Source organism: Misgurnus anguillicaudatus, chromosome 5, assembly GCF_027580225.2.
Source record: "Misgurnus anguillicaudatus chromosome 5, ASM2758022v2, whole genome shotgun sequence".
Classification (NCBI taxonomy): domain Eukaryota; kingdom Metazoa; phylum Chordata; class Actinopteri; order Cypriniformes; family Cobitidae; genus Misgurnus; species Misgurnus anguillicaudatus.
Window position 1 is genome coordinate 15,982,209 of NC_073341.2, and position 27,419 is coordinate 16,009,627.

General features: G+C 36.9%; 1 protein-coding gene across 4 annotated transcripts in view; it reads left to right on the forward strand.

Moving 5' to 3' along the window:
* The window catches only part of slc12a5b (solute carrier family 12 member 5b), a 110,860-nt gene extending 83,836 nt beyond the window's left edge, over window positions 1–27,024 (forward strand). For 2 of the 4 annotated variants that reach the window (XM_055167592.2, XM_055167590.2), the window contains exons 14-26: window positions 2,859–2,957; window positions 3,259–3,378; window positions 5,207–5,311; window positions 5,407–5,575; window positions 5,664–5,859; window positions 6,547–6,716; window positions 7,242–7,373; window positions 7,460–7,567; window positions 8,279–8,404; window positions 8,751–8,932; window positions 10,376–10,390; window positions 12,764–12,897; window positions 13,259–18,135. In XM_055167592.2, coding sequence (XP_055023567.2) covers window positions 2,859–2,957; window positions 3,259–3,378; window positions 5,207–5,311; window positions 5,407–5,575; window positions 5,664–5,859; window positions 6,547–6,716; window positions 7,242–7,373; window positions 7,460–7,567; window positions 8,279–8,404; window positions 8,751–8,932; window positions 10,376–10,390; window positions 12,764–12,897; window positions 13,259–13,350 — 1,648 coding nt within the window. In that variant the 3' untranslated portion in view covers window positions 13,351–18,135. Of the gene's footprint in view, window positions 1–2,858; window positions 2,958–3,258; window positions 3,379–5,206; window positions 5,312–5,406; window positions 5,576–5,663; window positions 5,860–6,546; window positions 6,717–7,241; window positions 7,374–7,459; window positions 7,568–8,278; window positions 8,405–8,750; window positions 8,933–10,375; window positions 10,391–12,763; window positions 12,898–13,258; window positions 18,136–21,877; window positions 22,207–25,501 lie in introns of those variants that run through there. The other 2 variants (XM_055167593.2, XM_055167591.2) reach the window with 2 other exon arrangements.
* Window positions 27,025–27,419: the final 395 nt, after the last annotated feature.

The following is a 27,419-nucleotide window of genomic DNA, read 5'->3' on the forward strand; positions in this document are numbered from 1 at the left end:
CCAAAGAAAACCAAGAAAATCACGTTCATGACGATTTATGGTGATTTTATTTCTGTTACACCATTGCCTACAATGACGCTGATGCAGGATTCCCCTGTTTCAAGATGGCGGCTCTGTTTGACGCATTCGGTCCAATGAACTGCCGTAACCAAGGCGACATCTAGTGTATATATCTATGGTTCGCATCAAGCCAAGTTCACATAAGATCCCCGGATGTGTTCTTGATCCGCCCATTTTATCGAGGATGCATAAGGAGGTGACTTGTGCGAACTTCTGACAGCCAAGTTTCCCAGAATGCATTTCGCGTCAGCAGCAATGAATTCAAAGTATTTGAAATTTTACTCTTTCTGTGTCATAAAATGAAGTTTTAAGAGCTGTTTAGTCGAGAATATAGATGAATAAACTACAAATATGTGGTCAGTTAGTAAAGATAGCGCCTATATTCAAATTTTCTTTTGGATATGTGAGTTCTGGTGAATTAGCAGGTGGTCAGCGGTGTATACACCGACGAGGGCAGCCTCATCTCGGCAACTCCTTTTAAAATTTGCCGCAATCTCAGTGCAGCTGCTCTGCCCTCCGGTGTCTGATGATCAAACATAAAATATTCCCTTTGGATATATCTAACTGGCATTGTTTTGTCTCATCAATTTTTTCTCTTTATTATTCATAGTGAAGTATTATTTGTTATCCTTTTAGCTGATGGTAAAGTTAAGTTTCATAAATTAAATCACATATATTTTTATATAATCTTAACACTGTATTAAATTACTGCGCTTTACTTTAACCGAGTGTTTTTCTTGTGTTTATTTCATGTTGTACAATCGTATATTATAGTTTAGTAGTATTAAAATAAATGGTTTTATAATAAAATAAATAAATAAATGTGTTTATATTAGGGATGCACGGATAGGATTTTTTTGGGCCGATTCCGATTTAAACAGACAACTTCTGGCCGATACCGATGCCGATACCGATATTGAACACTTGTATACAATACTATACAGTTGGTCTAATAGCTAGTTTATTTCTGCATCAAATAATTTTTACTGAACATGGATTGGATCTAATTAACATTCAACTGACCAACATAATAAGAGAGGCACAAATTAAGCTAAAACAAATATAATAAGACAGCATGACAACCTTCAAAGGTGGTATAAGCTATTCAGCATTTATTTTATTAACAACATTAACTAATTTTTTACATATAATGGATTTCTTTATGCAGTTAATTAATAAACAATCGGTATCGGCCTTTCTCGTGCTATTGCCGATATGCCGATGGTTTCAAATTCATCAAATATCGGCCGATAAATATCGGCGGCCGATACATTGGTGCATCACTAGTTTATATCATACTCAGTTTGTAATAAATACATTAAGCTAATCAGCGTATTCACGTGTTGCCTTAACCACATATTAGGGTTTTTGCATTTGGTATATTTCGTTAAAAATACATTAAAATAAGAATAGCCAGGACTGCACGTATTGGTTAGACTGAATGACGACCTCAAGTACTCTGCTGTTCCATTTGCAATATAAGCGGACTCGCGTCCTCCCGTCCTCGGGAGTTCGTTCTTCCGAGTCTGAACTTACAAGTCTGAACTACAAAGGACGCAAGTCCGAACTTGGCGTACTTGGTATTGAGAAACGGCTCTGTCCTCGAGGCCCCCCTCCCAGAAAGTTTTAGATGTCTTCTTATTTAAAACACCTGATTCAACTTATCAGACTCCTTCAAAAATGGTAAACATGTCTCCCTAACAAGCTGATGAGTTAAATCAGGTGTGTTAAATAAGGAGACATCTAAAACTTTCTGGGACGGGGGCCTCGAGGACCTGGATTGAGAAACACTGTTTTAGGTAACAAGACAGTGATTAAAATAATATAAGGTTGGGTTTGGTGACTTACAAAACACCGTAAAGGCGGAGTCCACGATGTTTGAAAAACGCTTTGGAAAAGGAGACGGGCCGACTACCAAAACACACTTATAGCCAATCAAATCAAATCAAATGCCGGGTTGCGTATGTGTGGGGCGGGTCTATCAACAGAAGGTCCAGATTCTATTGGGGTAGGGGCGTGTTTGTTTAGGTGATTTCAAATATCAACATTGGCTTTCAAACATCATGGACTCCGCCTTTAAGACAAAGAATTTTACCGTTGTTCAATATCTTAACCAAACACATCCAAACTTTTCACAAATTCACATGAGATCATCTTCTGACAGTAAGAGAAAATGACCAAAAGCACAGATTGCTCGGCTCTGTAGAAATATGTAAAGTAGTCATGCTACAATTAACCCCACGTTAGTTTGTACCCACTCACCCCTACAGTATTTATTGCGGGATGTCAGATTGTGTGTTGCTTGGGAATTGAAACAACCGTCTTGGTATTGCTAACGGAATATATGTTTTACCCTCATCATATTTACAGATGTATTACAGTACATATATTAATCATTTAAAAAAAATTAAAGTATACAGCACATTAATATTCCATTACATGAGAAACATGTGGTTACACGTGATACTTTAGTTTTTCCAAAAACTTACCACGTTTCACTTGAAATTGTTTTACTCTGTACACTCTAAAAAATGCTCGTCAACCCATCATTGGGTTAAGTAAGGGATGAACCCAGCAGCTGGGTTGAAATTCACCAGGAAAATGTTTATATTTGACCCAACAATGGGTTAAAATAATCCAGTATTTTGGGTTGAAACAACCCAGCGGGCTGGGCTCGTCCCTTTTTGATCCAATTTTTTAGAATGTAATAATATATTCTCTTATAGATCTTGAATGCATGTGAATATAAATGGCCTATATCACGTACAGTATACTGATGTGCTTTGTGATTCCTACAGGTTCTTTCTTATGTGCTATATGTTTGTAAACCTGGCTTGTGCGCTGCAGACTCTCCTCAGAACCCCTAACTGGAGGCCACGCTTCAAGTTTTATCACTGGTACAAAATCACAAACACTTATACACATTCAAACACCTTAATGTCTCCTATAGACTGCGAAACCGTGTGTTGGGTTATTAATTGGTGTTAGTGGATGGAAGTTAAGTGTGTAATCTGTAATATAATCTTATAGTTAGTACATAATTCACAACACACTGTGTTGGGCATGTCACTCCAGATAATGTAAAGAGTGCAAATGCAACTGTCACCAGTACAGTGTTACTAATAGCTAAATGGACAAAATAAGCATTAGATCAACTTTATAATTCATTATGTTTGAGCATTTTTGTTGTTTTTCCAGGGCTTTGTCACTTTTGGGTATGAGTTTGTGTCTCACCCTGATGTTCCTGTGTTCTTGGTATTATGCCATTGTTGCCATGGTGATCGCTGGCTGCATCTACAAATATATCGAGTTTTGCGGGTAAGCAAACCAAAACCAAAACGAGCCTCTGGAGAAAAGGGTGGGAAAAAATAAATTTAATGATTTTTGCAAAACAAGATCAATCTCACTCTTGGAAAAAAAGCACTGTACATCTTCTTTCTGTGGGTGTTCTGTTTATTGGGAATAAACAAATTATAAATGTGACTGAATAATCATGCCCATATTATGTATTTTAATATAGCTAACCAGGACAAATTCAGAATTTGCTAAATAGTTCTGCAAAAATTATACACTTTACTTTTATACTGTATAATTTAGATGAATATACAAAAGTCAGCATCAAATTTTAGCTTATTCATTTTCCTAAAGGAATAATTTACCAGAAAATCCAAGTTCTTTTATCCTTTATTCACCCTCATGCCATCCCAAATGTATATGATTTCCTTTCTTCAGCTGAATACAAACAAATACTTTTATATTAAATTTATGTTATATTCACGTTGTCTTCTATAATAAGGATTCATCCATCATTAAAGTAATCCAGCCTGACTCCAGTTGATATAGATGATAAATGTCTTCTTGAGGCGAAACAATACTTTAGTAAAAGAAAACTAATACTTTAAGGTTATTTAGCAGATCTGAGTGATACCTAAACAGTGGTGTAGCGGTGCCTGGAGAAGTGGGTATACTCTTAATTTATGCCCCCTCCCCTATTTTTTGAATAGCTAAAGTTGAAGGCCCTGCTAAGCTCAGTTTATGAGGCTGTTTACACTTGGCATTAACATGCGTTTTCGACGATCGGATCACAAGTGGACGACGTTAATGGCAGGTATAAACGGTGTTCAAAACGTTTTGAGCTCGTCCACTTTCGACCACTTTCAACCACATCCAGAGGTAGTCGAAACCACTTTCGATCGGATCGCTTTGGAGTTGCGGAACGCACATGTGGTTGAATGTGTTCGAACAGCCACACACGACCGCCTTCTTTCCACCCATTTATCTAATCTGAGGTATTAAACACAAGTTTTACGGGTTTTTTTACTTCTGGCGTGAATATACGGTGAACAGCGCTATTTTTAGCCTTTCATTGATAAAACTAAAGCGGCTGATATCCGTAGTTTCGTTTTGAAAGCGTTGCTCGATCCTATTTCATCAATTGCGCTGAAAATTCAGAGAACGCTCTTACATACCCACGTACAAAACACTGTGCAGCATGTTTACTTGCTAAACAAGCAGTGCACTCCGACATAATATTAGTTTGCGTCCATATAAACTCATAATTACTCCCGCTCGGGTTTGAATGACAGGGGAGAGACTCGCCCACCGTCTCACAGACCACCCCCTCATAGTATTCAGCACAGAAGCGGTCGAAAGTGGACAAAAGAGACGGATTTAAATACCAGGTATAAACGTAATGTGTCTCTCTCGTCCACTTGTGATCCGATCGATGAAAACACATCTTAATACCAAGTGTAAACAGCCCCTATGTTGAACGCCCTGTGTTGAAACAGTGACATGTAAGACCAGTCTTTTATATTTAGTTAACTCCAAAATGAGCCAGTATTGTAACTTAACTTCTGTTGCTTGACTTCTCAGCCTAAGGATAATTATGGTTATTATAAGGGTAATTATGATAATTAATATTATTCATGAATCTTTAGCATTTAGAAGTGGTAATACCCCATTTCACCTAATAAAGAAGTGGGTATACCTGCGTATACTCTCCACTACATTATTGCCTTTATTTCTGATTGAGGAACTTTTCCTTTAATACTATATACTGTATATACACATTCCATGGGTGAAATTGGTAAAAATGCAGTTTCACGTTAATTTAAGTGAGTATTTTTGTGTTCACACTTTATAGGGCAGAGAAGGAATGGGGTGATGGGATACGAGGCATCTCTCTTAGTGCTGCCCGATTTGCCCTTATGCGGCTGGAGGAAGGTCCACCTCACACCAAAAACTGGAGGTTAGCACCTCAGCTACTTATTCGTTATTATTCCAAAGATTTTCTGGTTTCCTTGGATATTTGTCATTTTTTGTACTTTAAAATTCACTTTCCAGGCCACAGATTTTGGTGCTTATGGGCTTGGATGGGGAACAGAACGTGGAGCATCCTCGACTTCTGTCCTTGACCAATCAGCTAAAAGCAGGGAAAGGTTTGACCATCGTGGGGGCGTGTGTGGAGGGCACCTACTTGAACAACCAACCTCTAGCACAGAAAGCAGACCAAGTATGAACACAAGGAATCCAAACCTGTACTTAATCATTGATTGTTATACATTGTATAATGAGATTATCTGCTTTTCCTCAATCATTAGTCTCTAAGGAAGCTGATGGATAGCGAGAAGGTGAAGGGATTCAGTCAGGTGGTGATTTCTTCCAACTTGCGAGATGCCACCTCACACTTGATCCAGGCAGGAGGTCTTGGTGGCCTTCGCCACAACGCAGTCCTGATCAGTTACCCCAAAAACTGGAAGCAGGCTGAGGAACATCACAAGTGCAGGAACTTCATTGGTAAGACTTTCATTCTCAGCTATGATATGTATGAACTGGACACACTGTAAAAAAATACTATGATCTGTAAGTCATATCAATATATTTTTTACATTACATTAATTTAATGAATGAATGAAGTATTATACATTTTTAACTAATCGCTAGTCAAAAACTCAAAATATTAAGTTGAATTGACTTTGCATAACCAATTTCATTAAAGCTCACATAACACATGCTGTTTCTGCATTTCTGATGTTAATCTGGAGTACCTATAGAGTAGTATCAAATCCTTTATATCTCTGAAGAGCTTTTAGTTTAATCAGATTTATAAAAGAAAGATTAGCTTTACTGATTCTTTCTGATAACGTATGAAAAAATAAAGAAGGAGGAGTTACTACCGCGGGAGACGTGAGTACAAGTCATGCAACACTATACAACACTATATGTCAAATGTTTAACTCTAGGGTAGCTGGAAAATGAGCATATAAAAAAAAAGTGGAGTGTCCCTTTAAGACTAAGACTTCTGTGTTTTATGACTTTTGTCGCAATGTAGCTTTACCGTTTATCACACACAGTACAGTGATTGTAAATTGTTCGTTTTTAAAGCACTGATAGCACAGGTGAACATACAGCAGGTAAATATTAACTACACTCTGTATGACTGTTTGTCATATGCTTTGTGTATTTGTCTTGTTTCATTGACAGAGGTGGTACGGGAGACCACTGCAGCAAGTTTAGCCCTGATGGTGCCAAAGAACATTGCTGCATATCCATCAAATGGCGAGCGTTTTACTGAGGGTCACATTGATGTGTGGTGGATTGTTCACGATGGAGGCATGCTTATGCTCCTACCCTTCCTTCTGCGCCAGCACAAGGTCTCTCTAATAAACACATATGGTTTTACAATATGTGATATGTCTCAAGTGTGCCTATAATGTGTCTGTGAAGTTTTAGCCTAAAATACCACACAGATAGCATGTCCAAAATCCTCCTATGTGGGCGGGAGCCAAAAAGTGATGTTTTTATGTGTGTACCTTTAAATGCAAATGAGCCAAAATAGATCTGATTCCTGAGTCAATAGTATCTTTAGATGCATTAGTGATACAACATGCTAACAAACACATTAAGAAAAGCTTTTGGGTAAAATTAACCAGTCAGTAAGTGGATGTGGGCGTGGCTTTATCAGTGTGACATCACATTAACAAGAGAATCAAAATGAGACCGCTTTGGTTTATTGGGAATTTAGGAAAAGTGTGAATTTTTTTCATTGTAGGATGGTTGTGTTCACATACTGCCAACACATATTTATGTTCAAACACCTTGTAAAAGTGGATTTTGCATATTATGTGCCCTTTAATGTTGTAAGAAGAAGCTGATTCTATTCTTGCATGTGTTTGTAGGTGTGGAGGAAGTGTAAGATGCGCATCTTCACCGTGGCCCAGATGGATGACAACAGCATTCAGATGAAGAAAGATCTAATGACGTTCCTCTATCACCTCCGTCTCGATGCTGAAGTGGAGGTGGTGGAAATGGTGAGAAACACACACATTTGTACTGCCTCTGAGTCTGCACACATGCATAGACATGCTCAGAAATCAATGTTTTTTTTGTTTTTAAGCATGACAGTGATATCTCAGCCTACACTTATGAAAAGACCCTGGTGATGGAACAGCGATCGAAAATCCTCAAGGAGATGCACCTCACCAAGAACGAGCGTGAGAGAGAGGTATTGACACTCCCACTGAGCAATTCAAGTCACAATATATAAGAAACAAGGAAAACATTTTTGCAACATCCATTAGTTTTTTAATTAAAGTATTAAGCTGGCGTTGGAGAGGTGGAAACAGTAGGCACACTGCAAACATCAGATGTAAGCTGGTTTGTTACTGTCTATATTGAAATGTACATTTACTTTTTATGCATTTGACTAAAGCTTTTATCCAAAATGTCTTACATTGCATTCAAGTTATGAATTTTATCCCTGGTGATCAAACCCATGACCTCCGTGTTGCTGATGCAAAGCTCTCTCTAGTGAGCTACAGGAACACAATGCATTTTTCGATTAAATTTTTTATAATTATGCTAAGAACATGTTGTGTTTTTAATTTATTTTTTATATTTAAAACTTAATAATCAGAATCTTGGTCTTTTGGACCCTACTGTATGTTGTTATCAAATTAAATTGATATGGTGCCCGTTGGCTGTTTTATAACATCTTTGAGCAGCTTAGGCAATATAGCGAACCAGATTTCATTCCCAAGAATCCATTTTGTAATACTTGTTTGGTTAATGAAGCATAAAAACATAATGGGAAATGATTTTTCATCCTTCTCTTCTATGAGTTATTGCCATTCTCTAATGAATGACCATGTAAATCGGATATATGGTGCCAGTCATACTTTCATTCATCATAACGGTATTGATTTTGTCTCCTCAGATTCAAAGCATCACAGATGTTTCTCGTGGATCTATTCGGAGGAAGAACCCTTCGAACCTGCACGCGCAGAGGAGCATCACTGAGGAATCGGTGGCAGAAGGTGGCGAAGAGAAACCTGAGGAAGAGGTACAGTAACATGATGTCTTGTCCTTCCTCTACTGTGCTTGTGGTCTATTTCAGCAATCACGCCCTCCTTCTGTTTACTGACGATTAAATGATAGCATGGACCTATCAGCTTTGAAGATAGCATCAGTTTATCACTTTCTATTTCTGCCGCCTACTCTTATCTACTACTCTTTCTCTCCTGTTAACACCCTGGAAGTGTATCTCTCTCTCTCTCTCTCTCTCTCTCTCTCTCTCTCTCTCTCTCTCTCTCTCTCACAATGGCAAATTCTTAATTTCTGCACATTTTTTCCCCATTATCCTCATTTTACCTTTCTCTTAGTCTGTACATCTTTCCCATCCCCGACAGGTGCAACTCATTCAGGGACAAAATGCCACTCCCACTAGCCCCACCTCCCCAACCTCTCCCACCCCAGAGGCCATAAGCCCCGATGAGGATCTTCAGATGAGCTGGACGGATGACACAGAGAAGATCAATAACCCAGCAGTGGTCAATCCAGAAACTGTAAAGGACATGTTTAACATGAAACCGTAAGTCAATGCGATGAGCGATCCCTGCTGATCAGATTGATCAAATAAACTAATTATTAGATAATTTGTTTAATATTAAGTCTCGTTTAAATTATTAAATGAGATGTTTAACAAATAATTGTATGATTGTTTTGGTTACGGTTGTATTCGCCATATAAATAGGAATGCCTTTAACTCTTTCCCCGCCATTGACCAGTTAAAGCAACACTACTTAGTTTCCATGTAAAAATGACTTACAGCTCCCCCATGTGGTTGAAAAGCGCAACAGTGCCTGGTATCAGACACTATTCTGCAGGCAGGGGGAGGGGCGGGGCTGTGTTTCCTACCCTCCACCGACACTTTCAGAGTGTGCTTGTGGCAGCTAGGAGGCTGCTCAGGTTGCAGCAACAGTACAATTTGTCCAGTTAAAAGTTGTTCTATCGTTGAAATCATTTTAGAGACATTATTTAAAGGTAAAAAACCTACATAGTGTTGCTTTAACTCATCAATTAAATGCGGAGTCCATGATGTTAGAAAGCCAATGTTGATATATGAAATCACCTAAACAAACACGACCCTAACACAATAGAATCTGGACCTTCTGTTGATATACACGCCCCACACATACGCAACCCGGAAAGGATGTCGGTTAGTAGACACGCTCCTTACTGCTGATTGGCTATAAGTGTGTTTTGGTAGTCGGCCCGTCTCCTTCTCCAAACCGTTTTTCAAACATCGTGGACTCCGCCTTTAAGAGAAAACGTTTTTCTGCCAATGACGAGTATATACGGCAATTCGTAATACCGCTATTATCCACCAGGTTGCAATTTATAAAACCTGGAAGTATCGTCCTAGGCCAGATAGCTGTATGTCCGTATATGTTTTGGGGATCGCTCTGAATCTAATCTCTATCAAAAGTCCTTCACAAAAATAGAATTATCTCAGCTTTTTGCTCAAAATTTTGTGTTTTTAAAGAAACCTACCCATATTTGAGAGGTGATAAAGGAGAACTAATGAAGGTAGGATGAAAGAGGGTCTGTTCATTCATTTGATATATTGTATGTTTATACATTTTACACTATAATACATTTTTAAAGATTTTCTGGAAGGCATTAAACTTTTGTAAAAATCGTGAAAAATAGTGGCACTGACTGAAAGAGTTAATTTCAAATTAAATCCTACATTTGAATTATTAGCTAACATTATGCCATTTTTATTAAGGATTAAAACTGAAAGTGCAATTTTAAATTCAAGAAATGTACATAGCTGTCGTTTTAATATTTTTGTGTCATGAATTACACCCAACATTTGTCATGCAAAAGTAAGAGAAATCGTAAAAATGTCAATTCACCTACTATTTACCTAGCAATTGAAACCATTTATAAAGAAAATGTATGCTGTGTACTTATTTTATTATTATTCACTGTGTTTTCCTCACCATTATTTTCCTGTTTTATGCTTCAGTGAATGGGAGAACTTGTGAGTATAGTCATGATAACACTAACGCTACTTCATTGGATTCCATTGAATATTTGATTTTAATTAAAACTTTAGCATTATCATCACATACTACTGCACAAATTCTGCACACTTTTGTCTGAAAAGCATATATGAAGAGTTCAGATGCAAAGTGCGTCTAACATGTGTTCTTGTAAAATTAGTCATTTATTGGTATTTAACAAATTTGACTGTCTTTCATTGCAAAACCCTCTAAGTGCATGCAAGCTTTTTTGCATTGCAATTGCATAATTGCACATGATGAAAGTCAGAATTCAAAAGGTAAAAATAAAGAAACTGTACCACATATATTAGTGGGAGTTTGGAGGCATGTGGCTGCCACATCTGGGAGATTCTCACGAAATCCAGACTTAAAAGGTGTCCAGCATTAGATTTTTTTTAAAAGCCATTAAAGCCCATTTTTTTCATATAAGATTTAAGGAATATTCCATTTTCTTAAAAGAGGGGTCCAGATAGTTTGCTCACCACCATGTCGTCCGGGGTGTTGATGTCTTTCTTTGTTCAGTCGAGAGGAAATTGTGTTTTTTCATGAAAACATTGCAGGATTTTTCTAATTTTGAGGGACTTTAATGGACACCAACAATTAACACTTAACTCAACACGTGGCAGTTTTTTTCAACGGAGTTTCAAAGGACTATCCCAGGCGAGGCGTGGGGGTCTTGTCTGGCAAGACGATTGTCATTTTGGACAGGAAGAGTGACAAGTGTACACTTTTGGAGCACAACTTCTCGTCTAGATCTGGTCGTGATGCGCCAGGTGACCCCACGCAATATGTCATGACGTCAAGAGGTCACAGAAGACGATTGCGAAACTCCGCCCCAGTGTTTACAAGTGTGTTGAAAGAGGACCGTTCCTACGTTGTTGTATGTCAACTGATACTAATTAATGTCTTTGTGTCAGTTTATTGTTTACAATGGTCCGCAAATGTGCGTTTTATATATGTAACACGTGACCTCCCTACGTCACTACGCATTTACGTTAGGTCGCGCTGGACCGGACCTAGACGAAAAGTTGCTGTTTAAAAGAGCATATTTTTCATTTTTCTTGTCAAAAATGACAATCGTTTTGCTAGACAAGAACCCCATGCCTCGTTTGGGATTGTTTATAGTCCTTTGAAACACCGTTGAAAAAAACGGTTACGTGTTGAGTTAAGTGTTAATTGTTGGTGTCTATTAAAGTCCATTAAAATGAGAAAAATCCTGCAATGTTTTCCTCAAAAAACATAATTTCTTCTCGACTGAACAAAGAAAGACATCAATATTTTGGATGACATGGTGGTGAGTAAATTATTTGGATATTTCTTTTAAGAAAATTGAATATTCCTTTAAGGTCTGAACTTACTATAACCATTATTTTTAGAGGATTTAAAAAATATTTCCTATTAGAATTATTAACATTTTTTAGTTATAAAAAATTATCATTACCGCAACATGACATTACATTAAATATATGTACTTACAAACTGATGTTTTGGTAATGAGAACTAAAAAGGTGTCTAGGTACTACAACCAAAATTTCAACTTTTATTTGGATAGAAAAAATAAGAACTGCTTAGCTGGTAGCCATCTTGAGTGTCACAGTCAATTATGTCCCTTCCAACAAATTTTTTGTAAATGTTAGTTTCTTGAGGGCTTAAACAATGATTGAAAATTGTTGTGGAGGATGAGAAAATTGGTTTTGGACACATTTATATTTCTTATTATTGTCTCTACATTTACCAATGATCACCAAATACCACATGTTTCTTTACTGTAAATGTTTATAGTATAACATGCACTGAAGCTTTATATTTTTTAGATTTTTTAATTATAAATATTTCCATGTCAAAGAACCCAAATCCAGTCATGGACACGTTGCGGTAATGAATTAAATGTGGAAAACAAAATTGGTTTGTATGATATCATTTGAAATCATGTGCAAAATAGTACATGAAGATGTTTGTAATTGTATGCTTCTTATTTTGATACTCTTACTTTGCATTTACTTTTTTATAAAAAAAATTTAGACACCTCATAAGTCTAATTTTACGAGAATCACCCATCTGGGTTATATTCAGGTACTCACAAGGAACCCAAGTTTACATGTGATCTACGGTCGTTTCACATTCGTCTTTGGTGCACTTTGAGGACTTTACTGAACAATCTATTTGGCATCAAACTGATATTTCTGATTGACCTGAGGCCAGGATTAAGTGGATTTAAACTGAAAGTATTTGATGAACATATATCACTTGCCGACACAGCATTTCGGTCAATATCATTCATATCATATCATAGAGAAATCTCACTCTCACAAACCATTTCAGCAATCCCCTTCATGTGATCTTTCATTCAGGAATCAGACCAATGTCAGACGCATGCACCATGCACAGAAGCTCAATGAGGTCATCGTGAAGAAGTCGCAAGATGCTAAACTTGTTCTGCTGAACATGCCTGGTCCACCAAGAAACCGCACTGGAGAAGAAAACTGTATCCTTTTAACTGTATTTTCTTCATTCTCTACCCAATTTAGATTTTTATAATAAATAAACTTTTTCATATTAAACTCCTAAGACCTGGTGTGTCCACATACGTGGACATCACATTTTTTGTTGTTGTGTGCACCATAATGCTTAATTCTGTGTAACTGGAACCTTTTGTACACAAACATGGACAATTATCCCCAAATATTTGGTTATAATATTTATTGGTTCTTCCTAAACCCAAATAGCTGGAAGAAATCTAAAATGGAAGCCAAACCAAAGCTCGGGTCTTATGAGGTTAATGCATAATATTTATAATTTCCAACTAAATAAATGTGAAATTGTGCCTCTTAACTTTGGACCCACAGACATGGAATTCCTTGAGGTCTTGACCGATGGTCTCAACAGGGTCCTCCTCGTACGTGGAGGAGGACGTGAGGTCATAACCATCTACTCCTGAGGGGCTGAGCTCATCCACCAAATACTCGTAACCTCTCGTCCCTCACTGCATAGACGGGCATCCCAGTCACCTTTACCTACACCATGAGCAATAACGCCCCAGCACATATCAGATGACTTTGCACTACATAGCCTAAGAGCTCTAAAAAGACACCAGCTTAGCAGATGTCACTTCTTCCACATTCTCAGTTACATTTAATCTCATGTTTTTGTCTTGCCATCTTGGCTTATCTCTCACCTCAATGTATATATTACACAGATCAGTACAAGATTGATTTGATCTAATAACCAATTCCTAAATGATAGATATTTAAATGTTAAGGAGCGGTCACTCTGAATTTTGAACATGCAAAACAACTCGAAATTTGTATTCCCACCCCTAATTGTGATAATATATGATCACTGTCATTCATATGCACATGAATGAAAGTTAATTTCATTACAAATGTACTGTGACCGCCCTATTAGGCTTTATATAGCAAATCACTTTGACCTATACCGTCACTGCATTGTTCATCATAGGGTAAATAGAATGAGTTAAATATTTCTTTGTTGAAAACAGTCTTCCAGTGCACCACGTAATTGTCCGAGGTGGGTTTCTGCACCAAGGACATAACTGACCAGGGTTTATTGTGAGCTAGGTGTGAGCACTCAGAGGTCATCCATTTGTATCAGTCGCTATCAGCTTTGCCCTTGTACATTTGCATGTCCTTTCACTATATCAGCCTTTTAAGAGTCATATACAGTAGAAGAGTACAGAAGCGTGTGCGCGTTTGTATTGACGTATAGGGTATAACAGATTTTTTAATAGAAGAAGATGACTTTGTTTTACTGATATGTTGATTTAGTTCATGGGTTATATAATTGCAGGTACATTTGGTGTCCAAAATCATTATTTTTTCCTGTTTTTTTTAAATGGTTATGTTTTTGATTATTAAGAGTAACAGTGTTGACGCTGAGAAAGAGGGAGAGAGTGTGTGTGTGTGTGTGTGTTTCTCTGTGTATGACTACCAGTACATACTGTCCCAACTGTTACTCGATAACAGAGACTGACGGTAACAAAATTGACACTGACCAATTCGGACAACAGGAAATCATGATTTTTTTAGCTATAACACACTTTTTACAGAAAATAGTATTTTAATTATGCACTGTAAAAAATTTAGTTGGTTCAACTTAAAAAAGTAAATGTCCATGCTGCCTTACAATTTTGAGTTACTTTAACCTAAAGGGGACATATCATGAAAATTTGACTTTTTTAAGTGCTATAATTGGGTCCCCAGTGCTTTTATCAACCTAGAAAATGTGAAAAAGATCAACCCAGTATCTTAGTTTTGGTAAACCATTCTTTGCAAGTATGTAAAACATTTTTTTTATTGAAATTTGGCTCCCATTGTGATGTCAGAAGGGGATTATACCACCCCTTAATCTGCACTATCCAACCACAGCACTGCCATTTAGTGCAGAGACCAACTCATTTGCATTTTAAAGGCACATTTTTGCTCACACCTACAAAGTGGCAATTTTAACATGCTATAATAAATTATCTATATGATATTTTGAGCTAAAACTTCACATAGGTAATCTGGAGAAACGAAAGATTTGTTTTACATCTTAAAAATTAGAAATGTCCCCTTTAAAAATATTAGCTGACATAACATTTTTACTAAGTTAACCAATATTTTTAAGTTTAATTAACTCTATTTGGGGCAGCACGAACACTTGCTTTTTTAAGTTGAACCAACAAATCTTTTTTTTACAGTGTGGCCTGTAACATCTTGACAATGACCAAATTATTAAAATAGTTTAAAATATAATATATTTTAAAAAGGCTGAAGAAATTATGATTTTGGACACCAAATGTACCTGCGATTATTTATTCACACCATGACAGTGATAAAACATCAGTAGACACAAATGATTTTGCTCAGTCCACATACTTTTTGTGTACATACTGTGGTAAATGAGTGTTGTTTAAATGAGTACCTGCTGTATATTGAAAACCCATATACAGTTTAAATATCCACTACAGATATAATCCCAAATAATCTTATTTAAATAGTAAAATAAATATAGTGTAAGGGAATGTAAATAAAAAACAGTATTTATATTTAAATATTTATTTACAAAGAAAATTATTTATTCCTTCAGTTTTTGATTGATCGTAAACGTGGTCCAAACATGATATTGACATCTCTTGCCAAATTATAAAATGTGAATTGTGCCATATAAAAATCGAGAAGAAAAAACATTGTTATTTTTACATTTTCATATATATATAAAGGACAGTGCTGATAAGTTATAACATATTAAGTGATATCACGTGTCTTCGTAAGCAGATCTAGTTTTAATAACAAAGAACTCTTTCATCATATCAAATTTGTGAACAAAGACATATTTTAACTACATAATATTTTAAAAGCATATCACGTCTAATGTTTGTCATAAAATGATTGTCATTTATTTTCTACATTTGTAAAGAAGACAATAATTTGCTACACGTAAGCATCATCTGTGAGGGACTGATGCTGACTGTTTTGTTCACAAGCACGGGATATTTAGTTCATGTGTGGTAGAAATAGATAAAGATATTTAAAAACATTTATCTAAAAATAAAAAAGTATTTTATTTTTTTGTAAAATTGCAACGATGAAAAAAGAAATATATTACATTGCTGAATAGATTAGTAAAATATCGTCTTGTGTAAATGTGAGATTTAAAAAAGAAACTAACTGTATGTTTTAAAGTTTAAAATCAAATTATGCTGAGGTTGCTGCTACCTTCATTAAAGTGTAAATATGTTGCATACTTGTCCCCAAAATATAAGGCTGATATAAAATACAGCAAAGATTATTTATAATTTTTTTTCTTTTAAAATGAAACAAATTGCATATTTTACAGGGTTTGTGTAGTTAGTGACAGAAGGTATTTTACTGGCAAGAAGTCACTGTCAGTCTGTCCTGATATAATTACAGCATATTTCATCGTACCTCATATGTTGTCACAACAAAGTGCCCACTTTGTTTTGTAGAAAGGTTGTGCTCTATAGATGATCATTATTTGCAATTATTCTTTACAAAGTATACTTCCTTATACAGTATGCTAGTTATGCTCACAACCAACTAATAATTTGATCCAAAACAAGAATTGCGAAGAAAGTGCCACCTATCGTAATTCTTCATTTCATTGCTTATGTTTCTAGCTAAAATGATGATCTTATCTAAAGGATATATTTGCATTGCTGTAAGTATTTACAACCAACAAAAGGCACGTTTGGCTTCTTTGGAGTCCTATGCAATTACAGTATAATAAGTTATTTGAGGGACTTTCTATTGAATTGTTTATAGAAGTTTAAGTATTATAAATCAGAGCTTCCAATACCTGCCAGGGTGGCTTGCAGTTCAGTTACACGATTATTAAGTAATGCAAAGGAACACATGCTGGGACAACGCAGAGATTTGGCCATATTGGCCATATGACGTCCCGTTTTTCATGAAATTTAACATTTGAATTGAATCCGCATTGACGCTAAGGGCTTTCGATATCATTTTATCAGATCCGTCTTATCCTTTCCCAAGGCTTTAGAAAAAGTGTCACAAACCACATGTAGCATGTCGTTCCTTATCTCCCTATCTCAAAGGGACGGTAAGCAAAAAAGTCACCCCGAATTGGCCAAAGCATAACTAGAAATAAGCACTGTGAAATTCAGTCACATTTTATTTGTCTATAACTGTTGGCGATGTATATCCGTATCATTATTGTTCTTGTCGTGAAATGAGCATTGTAGTAGGGGAAAGTGACGTAAATGTCAAGGTACTTTCGAATCCATGTAGTTCCTATTGCTTTTTATGCAACGATGACTTGTTTAACTATCCTGCAACAGTGGTTTACTGGTAAACTAGTCGACTAACAGGGCTTAAAAATGAACCAGCTTACTGAACTAGATTTTTAAGGATTCGCAGGTGTTTCTGAAGGTGCTATGTTTATTTGAGAGAATTTTCAAATGCAATACGAGACGGCTGTGGACTTAGCACATGAAGGCCTTTTAAGCCAACTTTAATTAGGTATCCAATTGAAAACTTTAAGTTATCATGGTTGCTCATGTGTTAGGTGAGGCGGAAGGAGCTTTAGGAGTAGATCGATCGGATAAGGTTTATGATCATTCATCCAGGCATTTTCTCCGTACCTGCTTTCCTATTCCAGCATGTTGGCGTTAAAACCGAAGGTCTATATCCAGGTCTCAACTCAATAATGCTTTTTTCTAAATGTGCGTCTTCGGATATTTCCCAGCAGCATGCGCAAGAACAGATTTATTTACAGTCAGCATTTCAAATGTATCCGTAAGTGAGCTGTGGCACATTTTGTATGGAGGTCGTCGTATGTTTTCTGTTCTCACTACTTGGATTCAGAGGGTGTTTGTGAGTGCGATTGTTAAAGGGAAAGAGGTGGCGTGTTTCTGTATGTGTATGTATATGACCGTATGTGACATATCACTCCAGGAACAAGAGAGGTTAAACCTTGGTAGTTACTTTTGTAAATATATGACACATTATAGTTATCTTAGCCTAGCTGTTTAATTTGTGTGTCCATGCAAGTTTAATATTTTAAAAAATAAATAGAAACTGTGTCTCAATTGTGTTATATGAAATATATTTAACTAGATATCTTGAATTATTGTTTTACCTTGTCAAATGCTTCTATGTTCTATGAATAATTGCTTCTCAGAACCATTTTATAGACTTGTCTGCACAAAATGCAATAAAGTCCAAGTCATTTATTACAACTATTAACGGTTGTGCTTTCATTTTTTGAGAGAAAGAGTATGCATTCAACACAAGCAGTTGGTATTACAATGGTATTTTGGGCATAGTACAATCATTGTATGTTTGTAGGTACTGGAATAACACAAAAAACATTCATTTTAGTACCATGACATATATTAAAGTATGATATAGCTTTACCACCTTACACCATCACTGTACCACAGTACGATCACAGTACTTTTGGTAACACTTTACTTAAAGGGGTGTTCATAAGACTGACACGACACCTTTATAATCATGACATGACACGTGTCATGAACATGAAGGAGATTTTATGACAACTGTCATTAAGTGTTATTGGTTTGATTATGTCATTTTTAATGCAAAGATGACATTGTTTGAGATGTCTTTGTTATGACAACTTGACGTAAACCAATACATCATAACTTGTCATAAATCTGTCATAAACATGACATAGCAGAATAATGATCAAACTTAAGAAACTACTAGCTTTATTGGTTAACATTACATTAAACTGTCATTTAAAATGTCATTAAGTGTTAATACTGTCAAATAATTTTAAAGCAACACTATGTAGTTTTTTTTACCTTTAAATAATGTCTCTAAAATTATTTCAGTGATATAACAACTTTTTACTGGACAAATTGTACTGTTGCTGCAACCTAAGCAGCCTCCTAGCTGCTACAAGCACACTCTGAAAGTGGTACCAGGCACTGTTGCGCTTTTCATCCACATGGGGGAGCTGTAAGTCATTTTTACATGGAAACTACATAGTGTTGCTTTAAATACCTTAAATGCACCAGACACGTCAAAAGATTATACTTAACTTTATGTTAATAAAAGTTTTATATTATTATTTTTATTGAATGATTGATTTTATTTGTTAAACACATGGAGGAAACTTAAAAAAACTAATTGAACTGAAGAATATTCATGTTGTTATAAAACTATTTGACAGAGTGTAATGACATTTTAATGACAAATTCAGTTTTTATCACTGGTCAAAAGTGCTCAGTTATGTTGTCTTAGAAATGTTAAGTGATGATGCATTGGTAAATGTCAAGTTGTCATAACAAAGGCATCTCAACCAATGTCATCTTTGCTTTAAAAATTACATAACTGAACGAATGACACTTAAAGCTCACGTAACGCACGCTGTTTCTGCATTTCTGATGTTAAACTGGAGTACCTATAAAGTAGTATTACATCCTTTATATCTCTGAAGAGTCTTTAGTTTAATCAGATTTATAAAAGAAAGATTAGCTTTGCCGAATCTTTCCGATAACATACGAAAAAATGAAGAAGGAGGAGTCACTACCGCGGGAGGAGCGAGTACGAGTCATGCAACACTATACAACACTGTTTAACTTATGATTCATTACATGTTCATGTCATTTATAAAATATGCACACAACTATTTCCAACATAAGACAGAAGTCTTACTTACCACATGCAACTCGTGACCTGTTTCATTTTCAATAAAATCCAGCTCATCAAACACACACGCAAAACTCTGCTGCTACCCCGCATAATAAACTATATCCATTGTTTCCATAAGGCTGGCTTTCTTCTCCTTAGATCTAAAAACACACTTCTTCATTAGTGCCATTGTTGAGTTTTTAAATTAAAGAAAGCTGTCACGTGATAAGATGTTTGCAAGTTCTAGCGTCTCCTGCTGATTGACGGGTGGGCGGGGTTTTCCGGGGGAAGTGTCCATATGAGGAAACAACTCTATAACTGTGTTAATAAGTCAGAATGCTTGAAATAACATTGAACCACCCCCTTTAATAACACTTAAATTCATGGCACGTGTCATGTCATGATTATGAAGGTGTCATGTCACTCTTATGAACACCCCTTCAAGGAAAGTCTTACCCTTTAATTTTACTTTTTTTAATACTTTTATGGCTCCCAGTTATTTTGCAATTTCTGTGAAGACAAATCCTAACTAGGGATTTTTCAAGTTTTTCAAGGAACTGTTACCTCAAACTTCACTCTAAAAACAAACGGTGCTATAGAGCACCAAAAGTGGTTCTTCGCTCGCAATCACAGAAGAACCGCCCCCAGCGCCACATAGCACCGGTGAAGCACCTGTGTAGAACCATATAGTGCTATGTAGAACCAAATGTAGTGCTATAGTGGTGCTATATGGCACCTATATGGTTCTACACAGGTGCTTCACCGGTGCTTCACCGGTGCTATATGGCACTAAAAACGGTTCTTCTATAGTTACGATTCAAATCAACAGTTTTGGTGCTATATAGCACCGTTTGTTTTTTTAGAGTGTTCCATTTTACATATTCTTCACATATTCTTTAACAAATCACAACTGTAATAACATACTTTTAATTTTCGATTTTATGATATTGTTTAGATTTACATTTATGCCTTTGTTAGAAACTGTTATCCATAATATATTAAAGGGGACATTTCAAAAGACATTTTTAAGATGTAAAATAAATATTTAAGGTCCCCAGAGTAAGTATGTTAAGTTTTAGCACTAAATAACATATAGATAATTTATTATAGCATGTTAAAATTGGCACTTTGTAGGTCTGAACAAAAATGTGCTGTTATTGTGTGTGTCCTTTAAAATGCAAATGAGCTGATTACTGCATTCAATGGTAGTGCCGTGGTTGGATAGTGCAGATTAAGGGGCTGTATTATCCCCATTTGACATCACAAAGGGAACCAAAAATCAATGAGCTATTCAATGATAATGGTTTACCAAAACTAAGTTACTGGGTTGATCTTTTTTACATTTTCTAGGTTGATAGAAACACTGGAGACCCAATTATAGCACTTAAACATGGAAAAAGTCAGATTTTCACGATATGTCCCCTTTAAGTGTACATTTGATCAGTATTGTATGTGTGTTCCCTTGTGGCATTAACTGTACAATCTGTACAATCTCCATAATCTTTTATGTAAAGTCAAAAATGAAAATGCTGTGGCCCATACATAAGATTTTTTTTTAGATTTACGTGTCTCTAAAAACAGCATCTTATAATATACTATTGAGTAATATATGCTTGTTTAAATAGACATTAGTGAATAATAGCAATAAAAGCACTCTTAAATCGATGTTTTCCTTGGACGCACAATGAAATTACACATCAACAGTGATTGAATTTTCCAAGTAGTCTCATGGCAACTTAATGAAGCAATTGGGCTTTTAACAGATTTCAGCTTAAATCCTGATGGCTTTTAAAGCCTCCAAATGAGCAGAGCTTTTATAGTTATAAGCACTATCAGTAAACTAATGTAAAACAATCCTCTGAACTTACTCTGACTTTCTAACCGATAGCACTGTTGATCACTGTAATAAACATGTGAATGGTTTTCATTATGCACCTCGCTTTATCTATCAGTGTTTTGTGATATGAGTAATTTCCCCATAGGTCTGCCATATCCTTTGTTGAAGTTCAAAAACAGCTGAGCAATCCATATCCTGAGACTAGTTATTACCAAGGACAAAGTACAGCTTCCTTATTATCTTAGCAGACTGAGTGATGCAATGTGGTAGCCAATAACCAGCATTTGGCTTATCAAGATACAGTAGATAAAATATATTCAGTCACAGGACAGAAAAACCGAGGTGTGACTTTGCTCTAGAAACAATCAAAATGAAGAAAAATTCGACCGGTTTGCGTGTGCGACTTCCTGCACTCATTTTTACATTGGAAGTCGTGATTGTGGTCCTTTACGCCGTCTTTGTCACTTATGATGACCACGCCAATGCAGTTCTCCAGAACAACCAAACAAAACCCATGGAGAACTCGTTGTATAAGAATTATTCGTTTTTTGCTGATATACAGGTGATGATATTCATCGGATTTGGCTGCCTGCTGGCCTTTTTCCGACGGTATGGTTTCGGTGGGATGGTTTTTAACTTCCTGACTGCCACATTTGCCATTCAGTGGGCCATTCTGATGCAAGGCTTCTTTCAGTTTTATCATGATGGGAAAATTCACCTGGGAGTAATGAATTTGATCAATGCTGAGTTTGCCTGTGCTGTAGTGTTAATCTCTTTTGGTGCAGTGCTGGGGAAGACGAGCCCTGTGCAGCTGCTGGTAAGTCTATTGTTTTTATAGCAGGTTGATCGCTATTAAATGTTGCATTGAACAGAGCTGCCTTATTGTCTTTGAATTGCTGTAACACAATTTCTCAGACCATTACATTTAAGAAGCATCCAAGGTAAAAGGATACTTTGGAAAAGTGCATTGAAAGTTAACACCATCAAGATCTGTCTGTTGTAGTCTTGGTAAAGAAAGCATCAAGAGAGGCCAGCTTCAGGTGAAAAGTGCAAACTATTTGTTAAATCTATTTGTTTGCACTAAAAATACTTGGCAGACTGACTTTAGTCTTTAGTCAACAAAAGTACCTGCCAAAATGACACAAAATACATGTTTTCTTTAAAAAACAATTACATAAAGACTCATACAGTGTAAAAGAATTTGTTGGTTGAAATGAAAAAGTAACCTTCCTGGTTGCCTTAAATTTTGAGTTAATTCAACTTAAAATATTAGTTAACGGGCCATTGTGTAGAATGCAATATAATATGCATTACTTTATTATTATTTATAACTATATTATATAATATTACACAACTATATTATCAATGATGCATAAAGAACTTACATAATGAACGATATTGTTTTTATTACGTTAGGGTTGGTGTACACCAAGGCGTTTACGCTGGCGGCCGGCATATGTTTTCAGTTGTTTCCAATGGAAGTGGCGCACTTTTCAAAAGCGGCAACAGCTGGCGGGTTTTGTCTGCGCTGAGCACCGAGAGTTGAAAAATGTTCAACTTTGGATGAAATGCTCAGCCGTCAATGTCACTTCTCACTTGGCTGTCCAATCACAGTGGAGGAGGGGCGGGACAAATATCACCACAACCAACAGCACATTGTTCAACGACTAATAAATAAGCAGAAGTATCCAACCCAAGTGCCCAGCAAAAAAAGCTGGCAAGCATTTGCAGTTGGCGTTCGCTTGGCGTTTAAAACCGCGTTTAAATGCTTTGGTGTACACAGCCCCTTGGAATGAGCCGTTTTTATCTTCTTCATACAACGTGGGTCTCCTTACATGGAAGTTGCAGTCATGTTTCTACAGTAGCCCTAAATAGACAAACAGCTCTACAGAGTGTGTTTCCTCCCTACATTGTCTCAGACGACGACAGGTTTGTTCTGTGGCGGCTACCATATGCATTTTGAAAGTGAGGGGTGAGCTGTTGGTTGCAATTCGCAATCTTACCAGTAGATGCTGCTAAAATGTACACACACCACCTTCAGTTCAGTTCCAAAACATAGACTGTAAAATAGATTAGCGTAGTGTCTGTGACGTCACCCATAGGTTTCTGAAGCTTAAAGTAGGCGGTGCCTGCCGTTGCCATCTTGGCCGCGCGTCTCTCGCGGATATCTGAAAATGGGTAAAAAGGCGGGACGTGGGTGAAGCTGAGGTGACTGGTTGCTGAAACCACACCCACCTAACTCGGCTCTAGTCCCGGCAGTGGCTGTTCAACCGTCACTCAAGTGGCCACGCCCTTAATTATGCAGAATTTTAAGGCTTAATATAATTTAAACAGATGAGTTACAAAAAAATTCACCCCCCTCACAGTTGTCATGAAGGGCAAAATTAGCTATATAGACCAAAATTATGACCATTTTATCATATAGGTCTATGGGAATTGACTCCCTTTTGGAGCCTGCCTCTAGCGGCCAGTCGATGAATTGCATTTTAAATCACTTCCGTATTGGCTTCATCTGAGAGATTGGAAGGTTGCCCCTCGGTTCAAAGCCGTTTTAAGTCAACTAATATTTTTAAGTTGAATTAACTCAAAATTTTAAGGTAACCAGATAACCTTTTGACAGTGTAGTAGGAATCCCAAGTGAAAAAGTGAAGTTTATTTTCGCACTTTAGGTACATTCGGTAAATCACACACTTTTATCACACATTTAATTTTTTTACTTAATATACTCAAATAAATTATTTAATTAGTAGTAGCCAATGCCTCATTGAAACAAAATATGTGTTCAGGGTGTCATGTGTGTGGGTCGTCATGTCAAAATATGCGTTTGGTGCATCATGGGAACCAAAGTGCATTGTGTGTCATGTCAAAATATGTGCCTGCTGCATACGCACTGAACGGCTTCATGATAAAAGAAATGCTTACGTCTCACAAGACAATTACTTAAAGGGATAGTTCACCCAAAAGTTAAGGTGGTGTAGTTAATGACTCACCCTCGTGTTGTTCCAAGCTCGGAAGACCTCCGGTCATCTTCGGAACACAGTTTAAGATGTTTTAGATTTAGTCCGTGAGCTTGTTGACCCTTCATTGAAAATCTATGTACGGTATATTGTCCATGTCCAGAAAGGTAATAAAAACATCATCAAAGTAGTCCATGTGACATCAGTGGGTCAGTTAGAATGTGTTGAAGCTTCGAAAATACATTTTGGTCCAAAATTAACAAAAATTACAACTTTAATCAGCATTGTCTTCTCTTCCAGTTCTGTTGTGAACCGCGTGCACGAGGCTGACGTATGACGCGGCTGACGTGTTATCTCATAGGAGTTTTTTTGTGCGCCTGAGCTTCGTTTACAATCTGAGGGGACGCACGTTGTAAGTTTGAAAAAAAACTTTGCAAACATGTCTGAGGATAACACGTCAGCCGCGTCACTGCAGTCATGTGACTTCAGTCTCGTGCACGCCGTTCACAACAGACGCGGAAATAAAGACACTGCTGAATAAAGTCATAATTTTTGTTATTTTTGGACCAAAGTGTGTTTTCGATGCTTCAACGCATTCTAGCTGACCAGCTGATGTCACATGGACTACTTTGATGATATTTTTGTTTCCTTTCTGGACATGGACAGTACATTGTATCGTACATAGATTCTCAATGAAGGGTAAACAAGCTCTTAGACTAAATCTAAAACATCTTAAACTGTCTTTCGAGGATGAACGGAGGAGGTCTTGCGAGTTTGGAACGACATGAGGGTGAGTTATTAATGACATTATTTTCGTTTTTGGGTGAACTATTCCTTTAACACTAAACTCTGATTACACATGAAATTAAGCAAGGATAGCAAATGCGAGCGTCTGTTATCATAAACACTTACGAAGGATTTGTAGCAGGCACGTATTTTGACATGACTCAAGTAACGCATATTTTGACATGACGATCCACAAACATGACAATGTTTTGACGGGTTTTGAATCCATTGCCACTGCTTTAAATTGCACTAAAGTACTGCTGAGGTACTATACAATACACATTTGGATGTATAGATAGATAGACAGATATTTACTGAAGTAAAGATTATTATATATAAGTCATAGTTCATATTGAACATTGTTTGTAGGTCATGGCCATGCTCGAGATCCCTATGTTTGCCGTCACAGAATGGGCTGTGCTGAACTACTTGAGGATCAATGATGCTGGCGGCTCGATCCTCATCCACCTGTTTGCGTGCTACTTTGGTCTGGGTGTCACCTTTGTGCTGTACAGACCCAGCTTAAATGAAGGTCATCCAAAAGAGGAGACAAGTTACCAGTCAGATATGTTATCTGTGCTGGGCACACTGTTTCTTTGGGTGTTTTGGCCTTCTTTCAACTCAGCGTTGACCTTCAAGGGCGATGACCAGCACAGAGCTGTACTTCACACGTTCATAGGTCTCAGTGCCTCCACGATCACCGCATTTGCCCTGTCCACAATACTCAGCAAGAATGGCAAAATCAGCATGGTCGATGTCCAGAATGTAACATTGGCCGGCGGGGTAACCGTTGGTGCTACTGTAGACATGATGATCTCACCGGTTGCTGCTTACGTGCTGGGAATACTGGGATGCATAGCGTGCATGCTGGGATACAAATACCTGAGTCCATTTATGGCACGCCGACTACGGGTGCAGGATCAGTGTGGCATACACAACTTACACGGCCTGACGGGACTCATTTCAAGTTTGGCTGGCATCTGTGCCATCCTGCTGGCAAACGAGGAAACGTACGGCCCAAGTCTCTACCAGACCTTCGCACACAGGGCACCCATGGAAGGAGACCCGCAGCTGGCAGAGCTACAGAAACTGATCCCAGACCTGGAAGCAGGCTTGGGTCGGAGCGCACATGAACAAGCTCTCTATCAGCTAGCCGCGGTGTTCGGGACCATTGGTGCATCGGTTTTGGGGGGTGCCCTGACAGGTGTGATTCTCAAGCTACCGTATCTGGCTTCGCCCGCAGATGAGAACTGCTTTGACGATGAGCTCTTCTTTGAAGTTCCTGCAGAATACAATCAGCAATATTTATTTTCACATGTTCTCAAAGACACAAACAAAAATGATATTGACTAAAGAAAACTGCACATAGACTGATATTTGACAAGAGCATAGAGACACAGATAATCTACATTAACCCATAATAAAATTATGGACAATTGTATTGTTTGGCTGATCCAGATTCCTATGTATTAAATTCAGTTGAAATATATGTATATTTTGATGAACACATTACATCAAAATAATTGTATGACCCATTCAGAAGAAGAGTACTTAAAGTTCAAACACAAAAATATCTGTAAAATATCAACAATATTAAATCTACCTATTATCTTGATGTAAGTTATAGGTTAACAGACATCATAACTACTTTGTCAGAGGAATTGTACACAGTAAGTTTGTTAGTTTGTAGGTTATTGCTTGGGTCATGCCATGACCTAGCAATATCTCTCTGTCAATCTGTGTATCTAATTGTATATCTAGTTGTTCTGCCAAGTTTAGCTGTTATTGCATGCAATATTTGATAGCATGTCTTATGTAATGTAAGTGGAATGTAAGTTTGGGTGCTGCAAACTGAACTTGCATTCAATGTCATTAAATCTACAAAATGTGAATTTCCTCATTATTTATTAGTTGTTCAATCTAACTCACTAATGAGTGCTTTTTTAGTATGTTATACTATTTTGTATATTGATGTTTTACTTTAGAAATTTTGCCAAATGAAAAATTGTGTCTTCATTGTATTTTTATTGACAATTAAAGTGTGCCTTTACACAAATTGACTTCCAAATAAATGTACGCTCAGAAAAGTTGTAAAATAAAAACTTGATTTAAATAAAGCTCACTTAATGTATTTTTGTCTATTTTGAAACTATTCACTTGGCTTTTATTTTACCGAAATCCTCGTATAGCCCTTATGGGTTGTTGGGGATGTTTTCATCATGGGTTTTTTTAGTCCTAATTTGGCCACAACTTTCTCTTTGTTTCAGCAAATGGAATGATTTTTGGT